At 32.9% G+C, this 22,625-nt stretch overlaps 1 protein-coding gene across 8 annotated transcripts in view; it reads left to right on the top strand.

The window, feature by feature from the left end:
* The first annotated feature begins 3,564 nt into the window (after window positions 1–3,564).
* Window positions 3,565–22,625, top strand: part of LOC133192845 (prominin-1-like) — a 57,732-nt gene continuing 38,671 nt past the window's right edge. For all 8 annotated transcript variants that reach the window (XM_061328853.1, XM_061328857.1, XM_061328864.1 and 5 more), the window contains exons 1-7: window positions 3,565–3,947; window positions 4,183–4,244; window positions 9,899–10,110; window positions 17,543–17,663; window positions 17,950–18,016; window positions 18,366–18,461; window positions 19,019–19,212. In XM_061328853.1, the coding sequence (XP_061184837.1) occupies window positions 3,683–3,947; window positions 4,183–4,244; window positions 9,899–10,110; window positions 17,543–17,663; window positions 17,950–18,016; window positions 18,366–18,461; window positions 19,019–19,212 (1,017 nt within the window). In that variant the 5' untranslated portion in view covers window positions 3,565–3,682. The remainder of the gene's footprint in view (window positions 3,948–4,182; window positions 4,245–9,898; window positions 10,111–17,542; window positions 17,664–17,949; window positions 18,017–18,365; window positions 18,462–19,018; window positions 19,213–22,625) is intronic.

The raw sequence follows: 22,625 nt of genomic DNA on the forward strand, positions 1-22,625 counted from the left end.
TTACAATATTTCCATTAGAACAATCTCATACATTTGTTCTGGTATCATCAGATTTAACTGAGATTTAACTGCTTCAGTAAATCGCCATGTTTGATCTCAGTCATGTACGTTTGAATAATTTGCTTGTACGCAACACAAATAATCTAGGTTAGTAGAGCGTTTTCCTAAAAACTGAAAGTACATAGAATATAAAACTGAAATGTGATGTTCCGGAAAAAAATTGTTCGCTTTATGGGCGACCAGATTTTTAATATCTAATGGCCCACAGCAAATTTTACTTGCATTTGCAAGTGGCGAGTGGTTATCCACAACCCTGACCTGGCAAATTACACTTAATGAATTTATATTTCGATCTAAAGTTAATATTTATTTTATTTTTCTCTAATGCATAGGTGTATGATATTTAAAGTTTTAAAACTATACAATAATAGCAAACTGCAAATTAAGGAGGTCAAATCTGGCTGGCTTACCAAGGTCACTTGTTACTTATTTTAGATTCCTTCTTTGTTGTTGTATTAAATAAACTAAAATTGAAAATAAAACATTCTGAATAATTTGATTTGAATAAAAAAATGTTACTTTCTTATTTGCTGCAAGATTTGAAAAAAAAATCAACAATAGGGTCTGCAAGAAATTGTGAGAGTTGAATCATTTCAAACAGTTGCGTATCTGTGATATTTATGTCTCTGCTTACAGTTTTTTTAAAAAGATTACACAAAATCAGTTCAGAAATAGTAACATAAATTGTACAGTTTTGGTTTTTATACTCCCGCTCCGAAGGAGAGGGGGGTATACTGTTTTACCCTTGTCTGTTTGTCTGTCTGTCCATCTGTTTGTGTGTCTGTCCGTAACAAATTTTGGCCACAGTTTTCTCAGCAACTACTCATTGCAGATGCTTGAAATTTTAGCACACTCTTTGTTTAGGCATGCCATATGGTGGGCTTCATTTTTGTACGAATCCGATGTCAACTTCCAGTTTATCGTGCGTCTGTCCGTACCATACATAACAAATTTTGGTCGCAGTTTTTTCGGCAACGACTCATCACAGATGCTTGAAATTTTAGCACACCCTTTGTTTAAGGATGCCATATGTTGGGATTCATTTTTGTAAAGATCCAATGTCCACTTCCTGATTATCACTGTGTCTGTCCATAACTGAACTTGTATATTCACATCAGAGCGGGGGTATTATTAGCAAGCATTGGCTCACAGACTTCTTGTTTTCATAGCTTCTTATATTTCATCATTTTTAGATTCAAATTAATTTGTTACATGTTAAGACAAGAGTCACTTTTTTCAGGATTTCCTTTTTCCATATTTTGACATTAAATTTCAGTATAAATAAAAAAATATATATATAGATCTGAGGAGAATGAAAATAATATGGCTTGGTTGACAGGAAAATTTTGTGATAAATATGTGTTTTAGTGATAATAAAACCTACATGTATGCAAACATTTTTACGAATTTCTATGACTTTTTTTTTTTTTTTTGAGTAATCTACATGTATGTCCTTAAAGCAGATCTTTTTAAAGGTCACCTTAGTGAATCATTCATGTGTACAACATGTAGATGCCTTGATAAATTTGCATTTCTGCTTTCTTATATTGTTAACAAATTCATTTGTCATAGGTAAGTGTTGATCAAACATATATAAGGCAAAATAGCATACCATTCAGTTAGATAGTAAGCTATATGGTGTGGATTTATCACTAACGGTAAAAGTTTTGTTTGATATTACAGTGTTTATGCTAGGAAGAATATTTTTATTATCAGTAATACTATTATGCTGTTGAATTTTTCTCCATATCCCAGTCACAAACACACACCAATATAATTAAAATTAAATTCTTCCCACTCCCATTTATTGTTATGTCACTGTAACAGAAAACAGACCTAGTTTAGTTTAGAGAGTGTGAACCTAGAAACCCATATTCACATGTATAAAAAGGTTCTTTTTAGCTCTGACACCTTGACGAATGATGAGCATATGCAATACCACTAGCATTGACATCCAGACTTAAGTTTTAGGAACAAGTTCATTCTCAAGTGGATTAGTGAACAGTAATAAGTTTTTGGAGCAGGTCCATTCCCAATTAGCTATAATCCTTACTTATACCAAACTTGAAGGAGTGATGCATCTAGAGATGTACACTACCAAACTTACTTCAGATGATGGATCTTACCTACATTTTCAAGATGAGTGAATATTACCCCTACCTGAACCAAACTAGCACGGATGATACATCTAGGATCATCACTACCAGACTTGCTTTTGATGTTGGTTCTCCTACATTTTCCAGATGAGAGAACACTGTATACAGGGAAATTTTTCACCCCCGTTTTATTTTGGCCCCTTTCACCCTCATTGCTAGTGGGCGTATTTAAAATGGGGCAAATTTAAAAAAAAAAAAAAAAAGACAGCATAATCTCTTAAGCAAAATATTGTCTGGGTGAATTTAAAGCAAAAGCAAAATTGTTTGCAAGTGTTAAAGGGCAAAAAATATTGTATTGTGATACCTTTTTCCAGTACCGATATACCTGCAGACTGCTTGGGTTTTAGATTTCTTGCGTAAAACATGAAATTTAATATGTTAGAAACGTTTTCAATTGTGCCAAACAGTACCAAATGGTAAGGTTGCTGTTGTATGATTGCATTTTGTTCCAAAACTATAGGGAAATCAACAAGAACTTTTTTGTAACAATGTATTTATAATAGTTTTACACACTCTGGTTATAGATGGAGGTTAATAAAATAAGAAGAAAAGCATTTTAACTGTCATTGAACATATTGCAATACATATCGCAAAACAGTTAAATATATTGCAATACGAAATTCCCAGCCAATACCCAGCCCTATTTTCCAGATGAGTGAATATTAGCCCTACCTGAACCAAACTAGCATGGCTGATGCATCTATTGATGGACACTACCAGAATTGCTTCGGATGCTGGATCTGACCTACATTTTCAAGATGAGTAACCAGGTTTAAGTTTTTAGAGCTGGTCCATTCCCAAGTAACTATAAGTCCTATCTAAACCAAACTTGCATGGATATTGATCTTGGGATGCACAATTACATTTGTAACTAGAAAAAAAATGCTGTGAGATATGCCTTACTTAAAGATAACATTTGTCAACTTTGTAATCTTTGATTACCTATGTTAACTGTATTCAATATTGATAGCCCCTCCCCCCCCCCCCCCCAAAAAAAAAATAGGATTAAAAATCACATCCACAGATTTACTGTGTATAATGTTGATATATTTGTACAGAACAAACTATGACTTGGATTAAATGGAGTAAATTTGTCATGTACATACAAAATTAGATGGCTATTTTAGTTGTATGTCATTTTCTACTTAATCCCATGATACACATTGTATCCAGTTTCTGTTGATAATTGGGTATTTTTAACGTATTTTTTTATTTACCTGTGCATATGGTAGAAGTGTGATTGATTTTAAATTAACAGTTACGTCATATCTGGTTCCTCGTAAGGTAACAAGCAGACTGCAAGGAAGATGTTGCTATTACCTGTGTATTGATTTTTTGTTATTTTAAGGTGAAGCAGAACACTGTTGTTCATTCCAGTAAGTAATCACCCAGGGAGGAGGGCTGCAAGACACAATGTGACAGGGACACGGTCTACCTTTATACAGGGAATTACACTGAGGAGCAAGATGAAGTGTTGTGTGGGGATAGTGATCTTCCTGACATGTTTTAGAGGAGGATTTTGTGCAGATCCAGTTTTAACACCTGAGACAGTGACAGATTCAGGGGGAAATTCAGCCAATGCCAATAGCACCATTACTTGGGGTCCTTTACCCAGCTATGATTCATACACAGCAGGGAGCATTACATATGATGCATCTGGACTTACACCTCTTTACAATTTTGCTAAGGCTTTTATAAATGGGGCAGTTTTTCCTTATGGAATTCCATGGGGTATGTTTATTTGTTTATATATATTAAAAAAAAACAAAAACAAAAGAACTGCAATACCAATTCAGAAATTTGACCATAAATTTACATAATTTGTATTAGTTTTGTAGTAATGTTGTTGACTATGTTATAAACTTGTATTGAAATGATGTTCTGATAAAAGTAAGTTAAAGTAATAAGGCACCTAGCTAGTTGGTATTTCTAATAGTTGTCAAAAATATTTGTTATTCCATTGCAGATTTGATGGAGAAAGCAATAAATGGGACACTTATAAATGACGTAACTACAAACTATATGTCAGTGAGTACCATAAATATCTGTCAGACAAACTCATAAAACCTACTCTAAATCATTTAACAAATATTTCATGTGACTCCCATTTTTTGCAAATCAGAGCTTTGTATTTTCTAATGTGAGGTGTAATTTTGTATATCATGCATGATGCATATGGTTATTTATCGTGTATGAATTTCTTTTCATCATGTTCCACAGATATTGCTTAGAAATTAATTTATGTGTATAAAGATATTCCTGCTAAAATACACATTACAAAATTGGGAAAAAACTTCTTGTATTACATTACACATAGATACAAGATTACATAAAACACTCCCCTCCCCCCTAAAAAAAATAAAGGAGTGACACATGTCAGAAGTTTTGAGGGTTAAACAATTTAACATAAATTCTAAAAATGCTCTAGGGGCTTCGACCTTGAAAGTGATAATTTATTAAAAAAAAAAAAAAAAAATCTCTAATCATGCTAATAAAAATGACCCATTTTGATCATCAAGTATCTTCGTAGGAAAATCCAAGAAATGTTTCCAGTACCACCTTGGGATTTGAGTTTGACCTTGGAAGTTCAGGGCTCTCACCCCACTTTTTTGGACTGGGGCTAGGGCCATAAACATTAGGAAAATTAGCGACCTCTCAGGGAAGTTTTGGATAATTATTATGTATTAAAGTCATTGTTGGATATTGGGTTTCTGGTGTGTGTTTTCAACTAAATTTCTGATTTGCAGTACAGAAGAATATGAATAGCAAGTCTAGTTATCATAATACAACATGTACAAAGATCAGGATATATGTTCTTAAGACTTTAATTTTGGGTTAAATGTCTATTGAGAAAATAAATACATTCAATTGGGGACAAAGTACCTTTTTAGATTACATGAGCTGAAAGCTCAAGTGAGCTTTTCTGATCACATTTTGTCTGTCGTCCATCTGTCCGTCTATTCGTCTGTAAACTTATGGCCTTTTTCGACTTCTTCACCAGAACCACTTGGCCAATTTCAGCCAAACAAAGGATCCTTTGGTGAAGGGTATTCAAATTTATTCAAATGAAGGGCCAGGCCCTCATTCAAGGGAGATAATTAAGAATTAGTGGAAATTAAATTTTAAAGATCTTCTTCTCAAGAATCATTGAGCCAAAAGAATTTGAAACTTATGTGAAATTTTTATTACATACTGTAGATTCAAATTTCTTCAAATCATGACACCCGGGGGTATGATGGAGCCAAAATGGGGGATCAAAGTTTTACACAGAAATTTATTGGGAAAAATCTTTAAAAATCTTCTTCTCAAGAACAGCAAAGCTGTGATTAGTCATATTGATATGCAAGTATCCTCAGGTAGTGTAGATTTGTAAGTTTGTACAAATCAAGACCCCTTGGGGATAAGGTGAGGCCACAATGGGGGATCAAAGTTTTTCATAGGAATATATAGGAAAAATTTTTTTAAAAATCTTTTTTATCAAGAATAGCAAAGCCACAATTAGTCATATTGTTATGGAAGCATTCTAAGGTAGTGACTAGATTCAATTTGTACAAATCATGAGCCCAGGAGGTAGGGTGGGGCCACAATGAGAGATCATAGTTTTACATAGTGTCACAGGTTGTGAAAAATCAAGTCTCAACCGGGACTCGAACTCAGGGCCTCTGGCGTACCGTGCAAGCACTCTAACCACTGACCTACCGAGACCCAATATATTGACAGACTCTCACATACCTGTGAACCCAGTGACATATTCTTCCTCTTTGTAGAAATTCATCCTCAAATTCTAAGAGTTAAGGAAATGCTGTAAGGCATGTTCCAAGGGAATAGTGGGTATTTGTATGTTGGGCACCAAATGTCTCAGATGGTGAAAAATCAAGTCTCAACCAGGACTCGAATAGAACCCAGGGCCTCTCTGGCGTACCGTGCCAGCACTCTAACCACTGCGCCACTGAGACCCGATATATTGACTGACTCTCACGTACCTGTGACAATAGTAATATATAGAAATTTTGGTTTTTTAATATTCTTCTCAAGAACAGCAAAGCCATGATTAGTCACATTGATATGGAAGTATCCTCAGGCAGTGTAGATTCAAGTTTGTACAAATCAAGACCCCTTGGGGATAGGTTGAGGCCACAATAGGGGATCAAAGTTTTTCATAGAAATATGCAGGAAAAAAATCTTTAAAAATCTTCTTCTCAAGAACAGCAAAGCCATGATTAGTCATGTTGATATGGAACTATCCTAAGGTAGTGTAGATTCAATAAGGGTGCAACGATAAACAGTTTGACGGTATATTGCGGTATATTTTTCCACGGTTCAATTCACGATACGCTAAACTGATGTCGCGGTTCGGTTCAATCGGTCCAGAATTATCCGAATCCTTTTTTACAATTTCAAAATGCCTTCCCCGCAAAACGTGAGGTCGCCGATAACGCATTAACGTAAGTTAAACTCATCTCCAGCATCTTACAGACCTCAAATTTAACACGGAGAAGGACTTAATGTGATAATAAGTTAATGATGTTAAGACAAATGATAAACCCTTTATATCTAAACGTATTCTTACGTAATCATGGTAATACACAATATTTCATCACATGTGTATTTCGATGAAAATTCACTGTCTTGTTGACTAAAATGTGTTAACATGAGAAATATGACAACTGGTTTTCTACATAAATAAAAGGAATAAAAGAATGAATGTCTTCCTTTTTCATTCCATTTTAAAAGGAAGATTATTAGGAAAGGTCCCCGTAGTTCCCTGTAAATGTTCATCATTGGTTTAGAATATTGTCAAAACTCATATCTACCTATCAATCCAATTCAAGTTAACAAAATTTTATTTTAATTATTATTAAAAAATATGAACATCTTATATAACCCTGTCAAGTTTTAAAAAATATGATGACAAACTTGATAGACTTTTTAACCTTGTCATGTATCGTGATACATATCGTATCGTGAACTGAATACTGTGATACGTATCGTATCATGAGGTTAGTGTATCGTTGCATCCTTAAGATTCAAGTTTGTTCAAATCATGAGCCCAGGCGGTAGGGTGGGGCCACAGTGGGAGATCATAGTTTTACATAGTAATATATAGAAATTTTGTTTTTTTAATATTCTTCTCAAGAACAGAAAAGCCATGATTAGTCATATTGATATGGAAGCATCCTAAGGCAGTGTAGATTCAAGTTTGTTCAAATTATGACCCCAGGTGTATAGGATTGAGCCACAATAGGGGATCAAAGTTTTACAAAGAATACATAAGAAAAAAATCTGATGATGAAGAAGAACAGGGCCATATTGACTCAGGTGAGTGTTGTGGCTTATGGGTCTCTTATTTGAATTGGGAAATGGGACTTTGAATAGCCTCATTTATAGACAATCAAGGGCCCTGAAGTTGGTTTAAAATCTATTAAATATAATGAGGTTTGGATGACTCTTTCTGATCATTAACTCATCAATTCACACACAGGTAAAATAAAATTAAATGTTTAAAATAAAAATAAGAGTTGACTTGGCCTTGAACCTTGACTTTGAAATTGGTGTAAAATGTTTATGCATGTATTTATTGAGAATAATCCAAAATATTGTACTACCACCGGAGTTAATAGGAGACTTGAAATTTTACCTAATGATATATAAATTAAACATTTCTGTTGTGGATGACCATTCCTGATTATCATCTTTTTATTGAAACAAGTAAATAAGAACAACATTTTTCATATCTTTCATTAGACTTGACCTGGTATATGACCTTTGACCTTGATGACTGGAAAATGATCAGTGGTAATCTTTGTTATAGGTGATCTTATTTTCCAAGTAGTTATGAGCCCTGCCTGGAAATATGAACAGGTGATGAGTACTAGTATTGATAAAGCTCTGGATGTACATTTTCTGGATTAGTAGCCAGGTTTTTGTGGCTGGTTTATTCCTCAAGTATCTCTACCTGGACCAAACTTTTGTGGATGGTGGATCTGATGCATACTATCAGTCAGTACTTCAGATCCTGCACAAATAAATCTGAGGTGCTTTGGTTGAGATAATTGTAATGTCATTTTCAACAAAATTATGAAAATTAAGGTGCTCAGCTGCAATATTTCCTTCATAATTTTTTTGTTTTAAGAAGGAGTCTAGCAAAGTAATTTTTTGCATTGATTATCTATACATTTTTACACATGCAAAAAGAAATTATTTAGATTACAAATCAGCTTTATTACTTAAAGTACCTAAGGCTGAAAGACAGTGTAGCATGCTTGAAGAAAGAACTTATTTTGTTATACAATACAAATGTACAATGACATTACTACTTCAGATTGCTTTACCTAAAGCAGCCTGTAGACTTTGGTGCCTAGTTATGTTCCCCAAACGAAGTTTGGGAACATATTGTTTTTACTCTGTTTCTTACTATTATTAATATTATTCTTTTTTTCTACTTTCTTCTCCGGTTCTTTTTTGTCGGGGAGTGTTCTCATAGAACCACTCATCCGATTGACATGAAACCTTTTTAGGGTTAATAGGCATGTTGTGTAGGTGCTCGGAATGAAGGTCATTTTGCAGGCACGTGCGGGCGCGTGCAACGCAACAAGTGAAATGACTGATATACTTGATGAAGCCGTAACCTTTATATTTCTTGATGAAGCCGTAACCTTTATATTTCTTGATGAATTGCTTTCAAACTCAAAATATAAAGATACACTAGTTGTCTAAACAAGATAACATGGTCAAATTAGCGTGAACTCATGCGCATGCATGTGCGTTCTTCTCTGATTGGCTGATACAAAAATCTCAACAATTTCCTTGTTTTTGGACAAAATACTTTGAAATTTAGAATATAAGTATGTATTATAAGGTGCTTCAACATGTTATATAGGAAATTCCTTAAAAACATGTGCATGCAGGTGTGCTGCAATCTGATTGACTGAAACTTTGAATGTCTATAACTCTGTTGGTTTTCAACAAAACAGGATGAAATTTATGACATGGATAGGTACATAGGGCTCCTACATTATGATACTATCAAAATTGAATGCAAGGCCATGCATGTGCTTATGCTGAATTCTGATTGGCTAATACTTAAAGGGTTACATCTCTCTTATTTTTCAATGAAATTCTTTGATATTTAATACAAATGTATATATTGTGAGACACTGTAAGAAAATTAATGTGAAAAATGTAGAAAACATGTGCAAGCACATGCGCTGAAATTTGATTGGCTAATACCCATATGGCTATATTGGAGTAGTTTTCCAATAAAATACCCTCAAAAATGAAGTGTCCATCTATATTACAAAAGTATTGTGTAATTTAATGAAGCTTGTAGGGAATGGGGCATCATAAGGGATTGGGGAGCTGTTTGGGGAACATCTGTAATGGTTCCTGTTACAATTAGCACTAGTTAATGATGTACTACAATGTCAGTATCACTATTTAAAACTATAAAGTATATTCTAATAAACAGAATTGTATTGTAAACAGTTTGCTGGTTATAGAGCCAGTACAGTGACACCTAAGAATGACTCGATCACTGTCTCTTATTTTTTTATTTATTTATTTTTTTAATATTTTTTTTTTTTTTTGCATTAGGCCTATCTTAAACAGTTTACTGGAAATAGAACCTGTAAAATGTTACATTATAACATGTCATTGTTATTTTTATTTTTATTTTTTTACAGTATCTGAGGCAGTTTGCGGGCTATGGAGCCTGTGTAGTGATCGGATTTCTCTTCATCTTTATTTTTCCTCTGATTGGACTCTGTTTCTGCTGCTGTCGTTGTTGTTGTAAAACCTGTGGGGGTAAAATGATGCAGAATCAAGAAGATGCTAAGGCTGATTGTAAAAGGAGGACGTATGCTATCATCCTCTTCATCCTTATAGCGTTCACAAGGTGATTTTAGTTTACATCTATCTAGTTTACAGTGTAAAGTGATTGTAATTTACAGCAGCCTATTCCTCCTTAAAGTGTTTAAAAGGAAAGATGATTTTATTTACTAATATCATCTTCATCAGTTGATTACAATTGACATCCTTATCTTCATCCTTAATGTGTTCAAGTTAAGAAGGCCAGTGTAATTTGCATCATCTTCTACAGCCTTGTAGTAGTGCTTCCAAAGCAAGTTGATTGTAATTTTCATTATCATCATCCTTACAGTATTTCTGAGGTAGGATGATTGTAATTACATCATCTTCATCCTTACAGTATGTCTGAGATAGGATGATTGTAAATTACATCATCTTCATCCTTACAGTATGTCTGAGATAGGATGATTGTAAATTACATCATCTTCATCCTTACAGTATGTCTGAGATAGGATGATTGTAAATTACATCATCTTCATCCTTACAGTATGTCTGAGATAGGATGATTGTAATTACATCATCTTCATCCTTACAGTATGTCTGAGATAGGATGATTGTAATTACATCATCTTCATCCTTACAGTATGTCTGAGATAGGATGATTGTAAATTACATCATCTTCATCCTTACAGTATGTCTGAGATAGGATGATTGTAAATTACATCATCTTCATCCTTACAGTATGTCTGAGATAGGATGATTGTAATTACATCATCTTCATCCTTACAGTATGTCTGAGATAGGATGATTGTAATTACATCATCTTCATCCTTACAGTATGTCTGAGATAGGATGATTGTAATTACATCATCTTCATCCTTACAGTATGTCTGAGATAGGATGATTGTAATTACATCATCTTCATCCTTACAGTATGTCTGAGATAGGATGATTGTAAATTACATCATCTTCATCCTTACAGTATGTCTGAGATAGGATGATTGTAATTACATCATCTTCATCCTTACAGTATGTCTGAGATAGGATGATTGTAAATTACATCATCTTCATCCTTACAGTATGTCTGAGATAGGATGATTGTAATTACATCATCTTCATCCTTACAGTATGTCTGAGATAGGATGATTGTAAATTACATCATCTTCATCCTTACAGTATGTCTGAGATAGGATGATTGTAATTACATCATCTTCATCCTTACAGTATGTCTGAGATAGGATGATTGTAAATTACATCATCTTCATCCTTACAGTATGTCTGAGATAGGATGATTGTAATTACATCATCTTCATCCTTACAGTATGTCTGAGATAGGATGATTGTAATTACATCATCTTCATCCTTACAGTATGTCTGAGGTAGGATGATTGTAAATTACATCATCTTCATCCTTACAGTATGTCTGAGATAGGATGATTGTAATTACATCATCTTCATCCTTACAGTATGTCTGAGATAGGATGATTGTAAATTACATCATCTTCATCCTTACAGTATGTCTGAGATAGGATGATTGTAATTACATCATCTTCATCCTTACAGTATGTCTGAGATAGGATGATTGTAAATTACATACTTCTCTTAGTCCTTCTAGTTTCTTCAAGGTAAGTTGATTGTAATTTTCATCATCTTAATTTTTGAGGTATACAGTAATGTTGGTAATTAACACCACCCGTTTCATTCTAATAGCAATGATAAGGTGAGGTATTCATAATTTAAGCAAATCTAGTAGATAACTGCAATTTTCCTTCATACAGCAACTGTATCTTTTTCAAATTTTGGTGACTAATACTTAAAAAAAAACACCCTCTTAGATGTGAAAGAAATCTACAATCATGACAATGTAAAGTTGTCAGTGATAATATGGTTCAGAGGTTGCAGTTATTCATTTTGATGTGCGTCCTGCGTAAATTACGGACAAATTTTGCCCAGGACGCATTATTTCAATAAATGTGCATCCCAATGGACGCAATATATTTGTAGAAGGACATCTACTATTTTAAATTATTTCGGTATAATCTGATTCAAAACTTGACCGATTGCATCATATCCACGTGCTAAACGATATGCATGAACGATTTTAACAGGTAGGTCTACAAGGTTGCCAACAACTGGTCAGATTTCACAACTCAAGTTAAAAGCAATTGTCAGAAAATATTTGAAAGTTAGATAGCATAGTTCGATTATCACTGATTATGTCTATACAGTGGAACGTTTCTGAAGCGAATACTATACATTTGTACCTTCGTATTTAAGCTGTAACCTGTATCATTGTTTTTTTTTTCTTTTCCTTTTTTCCTTACAAGCTAAGAAGTATAAGATTTAATAATTTTTATTTCTGACTATTTGTCATTTCTTCTTAATTTTTTTTTTTTACCTCTTTCTGCTTCTGTGCATTTTTTGACTGATACAATGTGTGAGATCGTATGTACGATCTAAAAATAGAACCAAAGTGCACAGTGGACAATATATTATTTTTATGACACAAAATCATGTACTCTTACTTGGACAATTGATAGTAAAAGTATAAATCACTCACAGCTACAATAAAACATTTGCACTTTCGTGCAATACACTTTTTTTTTTATTTCACCAGAATTTCCTCTGTAACATCTAATATACGGTCCCCTTGGATTTGGACGCATTGATTTTGGCAGGGGACTCATTGTTGTCATTAAGAGGGGTCCTTTGGACCCATGATAACCATTTTCAAAATGAATCACTGAGGTTGTAATGTCTTCTGCATCCATCACGTGACTTTTTAGGTTTAGTATCTTACTCGATCCTGCAGTGAACGTAAACAGGGTATTGATTGGATTGTAATTCCATAATTACAGAGCTTCATAACTTTAATTTGTCCATGGTTTAGTGATTATTCCATATCTCATGGCTCCATGTCTTAACAGTGGAATAGTTTAGTGTACATGTATTGATAATTTATGAGGTACATAGATTTTAGTGTTAATAGTTTGGATATTGGTGTTTTTGAATTTTATAAATAACTTTTCAAATTGAATGTTAATAAACATTTTGCAATGCAGATTCCAGTTATATTTTACAGGATTTCAAAGCCTTATGTACGTACATTGAGTTTGTAAGGTTGCTTATTGAGAAGAGAGAATCATTTTTAAAGATGCTTAAGTTTGTCTTGGTAAACATGGTAAACTAACACAAATTGAAGTTATGATAAATAGGTTCTGGGGAAAACAATTATACTAACTGCTTATTTTTAAGGATTTTACGTTCATTAATTGCATTTTAAGAGCCATTCTCTGTAACGACTTGAACTTTTATATAGGAGCTGTGGCACGCATAGTCTCAGAATTTCTCCAAACTCTCTATGATAAAGATCTTTGATACCATAAACTGAAATCAGGCAGAAATTGGTTGCTACGTGTCATGGTTACCATGGCAACATGTCCTAAAGTTTGAAAAATGGCATTTTCAACATGTTCAGAGTCCCACAGTTAACGTTTGCAGCAAAGCAAACAAGTGGCAATGATTGTTTCTGAAAGTTGTAGGCCTGATGTCTTAAATGCATGATAAACATGTTTGGTAAATCAACTATTACATACGTTACTATGGAAACAAAGTATTCAAAAGTAATAATTTTGCTCATTTAATTTTATAAAATCAAACACTTAAGAATAAAAAAAAAATTATAGGTTGAAATGCAAGCAAATAATAGACAAAAGATCCTTGTAACATATACCAAGGAAGAAATATGATATTTCTTATAAGTTGGCAATGGTTGCCATGGTTTTAATACCAAGAAGGGATTTTAAATTTACTCTTTTAGTGTTTAAATATAATCCTATCTTTTTAAAAAGCATATTTTTATATAACTAATGATCAATTTTTAAAGACGTTCATGTGACCCTAATTTTCACATTTCAAAAAACTCAAATTCAATTCTTTAAATAGAGCGTTGCTATGGAAATAAGCCAAAAAAATATGCATAAAAATCTGAAAAATATTCTGTTTCCTTGGATACGTACCCTTGTATGTAGATTCCCAAAACTATTATGATTGATAATTATGAACAACTAACCTGACTTTCAATTTTGACTGCCACCTAATCTCTAACTGGATGCAAAAACCTGGCACATAAGGTTTAATATTGATATAAAATTAACAAAATCGAACATTTTCCCTTCCTGGTTACCATAGCAACAGTGTTGTATTTTTCAACAAACGTTATCAATATATGATATTCAACTTTAGTTCTACCAGATAAGTACTATTCAAGGTGAGTCAAATAATACGTTTCTTGAATAAAAGGTAAGTAAATTCCTAATGCAGCAAAAAAATATCACTTTAAACAACTGGTACATTGTTTCCATGGTTACACTGCAAAGTAACAATTAATCCCATTTTTTCTTATGTTGTCGGTGTTGCAAGGTCCTAAGGATGTATATGTGCCAGTCATGAAATTTATTGTTTTTCCTGAAGATAGTAGCATTTACCCAATCTTAGCAACACATTTAGCATGGTAACACTGTGTTACCATGGCAACCATAAAAGTCATTTTTAGAATAATATTGCCAATACCTAATTACTTAAGGTCAAATATTTTTATTGTTTTTTCTTAGGTTGTTGATTGAGTTTGATCATTTAACACCTATCATTAGTGAATATTAAGCGTTTTTCTGCATTTTTCAGCATCTAAAATGTATTCCAAATGTACCCATGGTTACCACTTACTTAGAGATAAATTCTAAATAGTTTCTTTATAGCATTAGTGGCAACAAGGTGTCAGGTTTTTGTGAGAATTGTTTGTTTGTTATTCTTAGTCTTTATTAAGGCTTAATAAAGATTCAAAGTAGCTGAAAATCTCAATTTTTCCAACTTTTCTGGCTGTTACCATGGCAACCAAGACACATAGCAACGAAATTTTATTTGATATATGTTTCTGGTGTCAAGTTGTAATAATGTGCAAAGTTTCATCAAAATCGGTGACCATGCGTGGTTTAAGTAGTTACAGAGAATCGCTATTAATATTTAAAGTTCAAATGAAATGTTAAAATTGAAAAGGTGTTAAGTTATTAAAATGTAAAAATGTTTTGTTGGTTTTTATTGGGAAACATACTGTTTTTCAAATTTAAACTGAGGTAATACATTTTATAACCCTTTCTCTACTGTATGTGGTATATATTTGTACCTGGTATATATTCAATATCAGAGAGACCTTGTATTTGTCTAACAAAAGGTCAGGCTTTGAGAGAGGTCAAGGTGAGTGCATTAAGGTCAATTGTCAGGTGAAGTGTTTCCACTATCAGAGAAACAGTGTTTCACAAACGATTCCTATTTTTTGTATTGTGAGCTGTTGTTCTCAATGTTTTATGAAATGAGAAGCATGGAAATGATCGTTTAAATATTTGATGTGGTTGGAAAAGACGAAAGGAAGAGGAGCTGATTGAGGTGTGAAAATAAATCAGTTCCTTTCTGTTCACCAAACTATGATGACAAAATCAATAGGACTTCATTGATTGTCTATAAAGAAATGGTAATGTAATTACCCAGTCAGGTTTTTCGTAACAGGAAGTCAGGCTGATGTCATTTTTCTGATGTTATCAGATATATGTTTTTCTGTACAGTAGAAATTCTCTAGAGTCTGAGTACACCTGACACTCTATTATACTTCAACCAAACTGATGTCTGAGTTTATTATTTTCTTTTCTTTTTTGTTACTTCAATTAATGTGAAAGAAAAAAGAACCTTTTCAATCACAAAATCCACAAAAATGCATACTTTGATTTTTTTTTTTTTTCTTAACTAGTAAAAGAAAAAAAGAATCTTTTCAGTCATGAAGTGTGAATGTTTCTGTTTCAAAGAGGGGAATGATCTTCGTTTAAGCTGCCATAACTTTATTGTATGGTTTTTGCTTCGGCTTTTTTTATTTCAATTCAAACCAAAACTTCTCGACCTCAGTGGTAATCCTACCACATCCACAAAAATGCATATTATATTTATGAATTTCATGAGGTGGTTCAAGACATGATTGCATATTACATGGGTGATAAAAAAAGTGGGCAAGATAATTCATTCGTAGATTGTACATTGTACATGTTGTATGTTGATACAAGTCCAGTAATTAATAAATTGTAGTTTTATTTCATGTATTATAGAATTTTTATATATATGGCAAGAAACTAACCGCTATGTGTAAAAGGAAGAGGGTTAGTTTTACTATGTACAATACCTTATCATACAAATATGTGCACTAAGTGAAGTATTTCCTGCTGGTTCATCTATAGATGATGTTATCACATAAATTTATGTAAAAAGGAAGAGGGTTTTTTACATTCTCACTTTGAAAGCTAAGGATTTGTTCAGCTTTTTTTATCTAAGCCCATGGCAGATGTGAATGGCTGAATGTGCACCAACACAATTTCAATCGGTCTCCTTAAGTTTTTGCTTGTTACTGTTGGTTACAGGAGAATGGTCCCTTCCTTCCTAGATTAGAACAAATCTATAATAATGACATGTTGTTCCACCAGAAATTTTAGATAAAAAAATAAGTAATTGATAATACATGTATATAGCAAACTTTGTGGATAAAATGTTGTTGAAGACAAAAAGGAAACAGAATGATTTATTGATGTTAAAGTTTTCTAATTTTTAAAAGTATTTATTTAACCTTGAGGAAAGGCTCCAGAAGGAGGAAATCTTGAACTCTTGTGACATATGATAACGAAATTGTCCTGTGCTTCTGAAATTAAAAAAAAAAAAAAAGATACCGGGTATATGAAAATCTTCATTTATAAACCTTTGTTATACTCATAATTTAATATTATTATCTTTTAAAAGAAAGGTATATTTTAAGAGCATAGTTTTTCTTGGTGGCAATTTCTGGAATTATCTATACATGCTATATATGTATAAAATACTGCTTTTGGGGTGTTTTTGTACATAATTTATTGCATGAAGACACTAAAAACCTAGTTTGATTTAGTTACTTTTTTATCAGAATTGAATCTGGGTTGACTATTTCTGCTACCAAAAATTTAAATCTGCCATGAAAACAATCAGGATGTAGAAACTAAAAACACTGACCTTCAATTCGTAGATCTTTCCGTTAATATCCTAAATTTGTAGATAATAGCACAGGACTGGACAAATGGCTGCATCTGCCAAGGAAGAACAGATTGGATCCTTTCTATGTAATGAAGATTTAGTAACACTCTGGAAGTTTATTTTAATAAGTTGTTGAAATTTCATAGTCTTGATTGAACATTATATTATAAATGAAGATTGTATTGTAAGGCACACAGTAGTGAAATCTTTTTACCTTTCTGTGATGAAATAAAAAGGGATATTCTTGAAATATAAGCATTTATTTGTGATATTTCATTAGCACTTGGATAGGAGAATTTAATTTTTTTTTGTTTCAGCACCGGAATGATTTGTGTGTACTTGTATTAGTCCAATGATCAGATGTCCACAGCCATGAATAAGTTTGATGATGTCATTGTGCCTAATCACTTTTTCCCTTTCAGTGCCGGTATGATTTGTGTTTACTTGTCCAATGATCAGATGTCTACAGCCCTGAATAAGTTTGATGATGTCGTTGTGTCTAATGTGGATGATGTTACCACCTATGTCTCTAACACAGTCAAGGTAAACAGCACATTAACACAGATTATCAGACAAAAGTTTGACAGACATCTTTAAAAAATAAAATAATAAAACAAAATAAATTTTATCATAATGTCACACTCACAGTACTCTTTAACATGTTTACTATCAATTGAAAAAAATGTACATGCACAATGTATATTGTCTCAGTTTTTACATGGATCTGAATTATGTTAACAAAATGGTGATAATTATAATATTAATATTAAAGTGCAAATATTTTTTTTAATATTAAAAAAAATTAATTAACACTATTTCATTTTTTCAGGAAACAAAGTATGTAATGAGATCTAATTTTAATTTCACCTCATCAGTGATATCCAGAGACCTTGACAGTATGTATACTATTGTCAATATATAAGTAGGTGTAGAATTTGTCAAGGAAACTATTCTTATTTGAAGTTGATTTTCAATTCAATGCCCTTTTGAGAATAGATTTCCTCCTCTTTTTTTGGCTTTTGAGAATTTTCCTGTACTTTTTGCAATCCTTGTACAATGTACAGTTGTAATGATTTCCTTTTCTATTGACAGGACATTCATAATTCTGTCCAGATACCTAGCATTCATCTTATTCTCAGTGTTCCCACATCTAAACTTTGATATTTAGTCTAAAATTGGGAAAGTCTTAATTAGAATTAAAAAATCACCATAAATTAACATACATTCTGTATTATTTTAACCTAGATATAGGATATGTACTGGGTATTCCAATCCGAACAGCACTGAAAACAGAAGCCAAGCTGGACACGGCCATATCTTCTGCCAATGCATTGGTCACAAGTATGTCATTATTTGTTGTTTGGGAAATTATGTATCTGAATTAATAATTATTAAAGTAAAGAATTCAGAGGATTATGAATGTATTTGTAATGTATTTCCTGTAAATTTACTTCAGCAACTTACATGAATCAATTTGGAAATGGTCAATTTAGAGGGATTCATTTTATTTTAAATATTGAGAACTTTCTTCTCATATTAGACAATTTCACACAATTATCTAAACTGAGTTTTGTGTTTAATGACTACTGAACATGCTGAATGTCAATATTATTGCTTACAAATTGATTTACAAACTTTAATCCCAATTTATATACCAGTAGTAATAACTTTTGTTTTTTACAATTAATTTGCAATTTGTCCCATTGTAAGTGATAAATATAAAAAAAGAAAAATAATAATGAACGCTGCTAATATAGAAGATATATATTTATAAGTTAATGCAAGTTAACAGTCAGATTAAATCAACTCCGTCCAGATGTGAAAGGCCGTCGTTTTTAATGGGAAGAAACAGAAATATGCCTTAGGGTAATTCTGTAAGAACATCTTCTTCATGACAGGAGTGACTCAAATAGCATCTGCCTTGACAACATTAAACACGACCTTGGGAGATGTGAAGGTGAAGGCCAATATCCTGAGCTCTAACCTTTCTACTCTGAAGACTGACATAGATGCTGCTATAACAAATTCAGGATGTCCCCGAACAGGATGCCCTGACACTACCAATGTCGCCATGGGCTTTGATCCAAATAATGTAAGCTTTAGTATATAATTATCTTTGTTATAACTTTGCTTAAATACTATGCCTCATTATAATTATTCTATATAATATGCTGTCTGCTTAGTTCTAGACGATCATGTGACAGGACCATAAAGCTTCATATTTCTGTTGTTGTCATGCTTTTCATCACATTGGTCATGAATAATCTTTGTACCAAGAATGAACTTCTATTGTTTCTCTTGTACAAAGTTATGGCACATATGAACAGAAAAACAGCTAGACAAGTTGATTTCTACATATATATTGTTATCCCAAAACTTTGCTTGCAAGGGGAGAGCACCTGATACATGAAGGCTGAGGGCAAAGAATGCTTGCCTATATCTAATGTGTAGGGTTGTCAATGTTAGACTACATAAGGCTATCCTAATATGTAGGGATGTCAATGTTAGACTACATAAGGCTATCCTAATATGTAGGGATGTCAATGTTAGACTACATAAGGCTATCCTAATATGTAGGGTTGTCAGTGTTAGACTACATAAGGCTATCCTAATATGTAGGGATGTCAATGTTAGACTACATAAGGCTATCCTAATATGTAGGGATGTCAATGTTAGACTACATAAGGCTATCCTAATATGTAGGGTTGTCAGTGTTAGACTACATAAGGCTATCCTAATATGTAGGGATGTCAATGTTTAGACTTCATAAGGCTATCCTAATATGTAGGGTTGTCAATGTTAGACTACATAAAGCTATCCTAATGTGTAGGGTTGTCAGTGTTAGACTACATAAGGCTATCCTTATATGTAGGGATGTCAATGTTTAGACTACATAAAGCTATCCTAATATGTAGGGTTGTCAATGTTAGACTTCATAAGACTATCCTAATATGTAGGGATGTCAATGTTAGACTACATAAGGCTATCCTAATATGTAGAAATGTCAATGTTTAGACTACATAAGGCTATCCTAATATGTAGGGTTGACAGTGTTAGACTACATAAAGCTATTCTAATATGTAGGGTTGTCAGTGTTAGACTACATAAAGCTATTCTAATATGTAGGGTTGTCAGTGTTACACTACATAAAGCTATCCTAATATGTAGGGTTGTCAATGTTAGACTACATAAGGCTATCCTTATATGTAGGGATGTCAATGTTTAGACTACATAAAGCTATCCTAATGTGTAGGGATGTCAATGTTAGACTACATAAAGCTATCCTAATATGTAGTGGATGTCAATGTTAGACTACATAAGGCTATCCTTGTATGTAGGGTTGTCAATGTTAGACTACATAAGGCTATCCTAATATGTAGGGTTGTCAATGTTAGTCTACATAAGGCTATCCTAATGTGTAGGGATGTCAATGTTACACTACATAAGGCTATCCTAATATGTAGGGATGTCAATGTTAGACTACATAAGGCTATCCTTATATGTAGGGATGTCAATGTTTAGACTACATAAAGCTATCCTAATGTTTAGGGATGTCAGTGTTAGACTACATAAGGCTATCCTAATATGTAGGGATGTCAATGTTAGACTACATAAGGCTATCCTTATATGTAGGGATGTCAATGTTAGTCTTCATAAGGCTATCCTAATGTGTAGGGATGTCAATGTTAGACTACATAAGGCTATCCTAATATGTAGCGTTGTTAGTGTTAGACTACATAAAGCTATCCTTATATGTAGGGATGTCAATGTTAGACTACATAAGGCTATCCTAATGTGTAGGGATGTCAATGTTAGACTACATAAGGCTATCCTAATGTGTAGGGATATCAATGTTAGACTACATAAGGCTATCCTTATATGTAGGGATGTCAATGTTAGACTACATAAGGCTATCCTAATATGTAGGGTTGTCAATGTTAGACTACATAATGCTATCCTAATATGTAGGGTTGTCAATGTTAGACTACATAAAGCTATCCTAATGTGTAGGGATGTCAATGTTACACTACATAAAACTATCCTAATGTGTAGGGATGTTAATGTTAGACTACATAAGGCTTTCCTAATGTGTAGGGATGTCAATGTTAGACTACATAAGGCTATCCTAATGTGTAGGGATGTCAATGTTAAACTACATAAGGCTATCCTAATATGTAGGGTTGTCAATGTTACACTACATAAGGCTATCCTAATATGTAGGGTTGTCAATGTTAGTCTACATAAGGCTATCCTAATGTGTAGGGATGTCAATGTTAGACTACATAAGGCTATCCTAATATGTAGGGATGTCAATGTTAGTCTACATAAGGATATCCTTATATGTAGGGATGTCAATGTTAGTCTACATAAGGATATCCTTATATGTAGGGATGTCAATGTTAGACTAATAACTTAAAGGCTATCTGTATTGTGTTCAGCTTAGACTCAAAGAAACTGTTCCAGATAATTTTTGTCAAACCTTATATGCTTATAGATATTGATGATAGCTGATCAATGGCATCAACATTTTTTTTACCTTAATACTGAGTTTCCAGATACCACTGTTATGTGGAAATTCTTCAGTTACAAAATTATTGAAATATAGAACTAATTATAGTGTGTGTACAAACAAAATGGGATATAGTAAAGTGTAAACAAAACCAAACTGAAATCCTGAAAAACAAAACCGAACCATTAATTGACTTTTTGGATAACGTTGATATCCCTATTAACTTGTTCTGTATTGGATAAATATATAGGTCTGTTACATGTACATAAATGTACACATATTTATCATATGATATCAATCTCTATCCACTAAGTCTACAGAGCTTAATGACCCATTTTGGTACAGGATCCTGTGCCCTTTCAGTTTGTAATTTTAAATCAAAAATCAGATAAATATTGATGACTTGTACCGTAAATCTGGAAATATTTACGTCGATTTATTTTTGCGAATCTGGGTCAAATAGGTGTTGATTAATTTTTACGTTTTAAAATTTTGCGAATAATCATTGGCGCTAAAAAAAAAAAGGGCCTAGACGTTTCATAACAGTTTATAAGTTACGTTTGTATTAAATGAATTACGCATATTCATGCAATCTCCTTTCTTTCGTCGGGGTTTCATTATACACGAGAGTAAGTTCTTTATTAACAATCTGTCGTGCTAAGGATTCATTGTTAGATAAAACAACTGGCCTTTCTTTCTTGGAGAAATAATTTTAAAGAGAATTTCTGCATGTCAAACCATCGGATGATATTGAATGTTTTTAAGGCACAGATTAGAGAGGTTGAGATTTTAAACTTGTACGCGTACGTGTACGTGTGCACAAACTTTGACGTACACGTACACGTTTTTTGTAATTTGTCTGTTGAGATTTAATGACGTGTAACATGAAGGTGTAGACTGTAATCGGTGTCTCTGTTTCAACTATTTAGTAGTTTTGTGACATTAGTTCGACTTTAGTTAGAGAACAAAACATGGTTAAAGTAAGTGTTCATGAA

The sequence above is a fragment of the Saccostrea echinata genome, unplaced genomic scaffold, assembly GCF_033153115.1.
Source record: "Saccostrea echinata isolate AGI-Se365-2 ecotype Australia unplaced genomic scaffold, CSIRO_AGI_Sech_v1 ptg000001l, whole genome shotgun sequence".
Taxonomy (NCBI): Eukaryota; Metazoa; Mollusca; class Bivalvia; order Ostreida; family Ostreidae; genus Saccostrea; species Saccostrea echinata.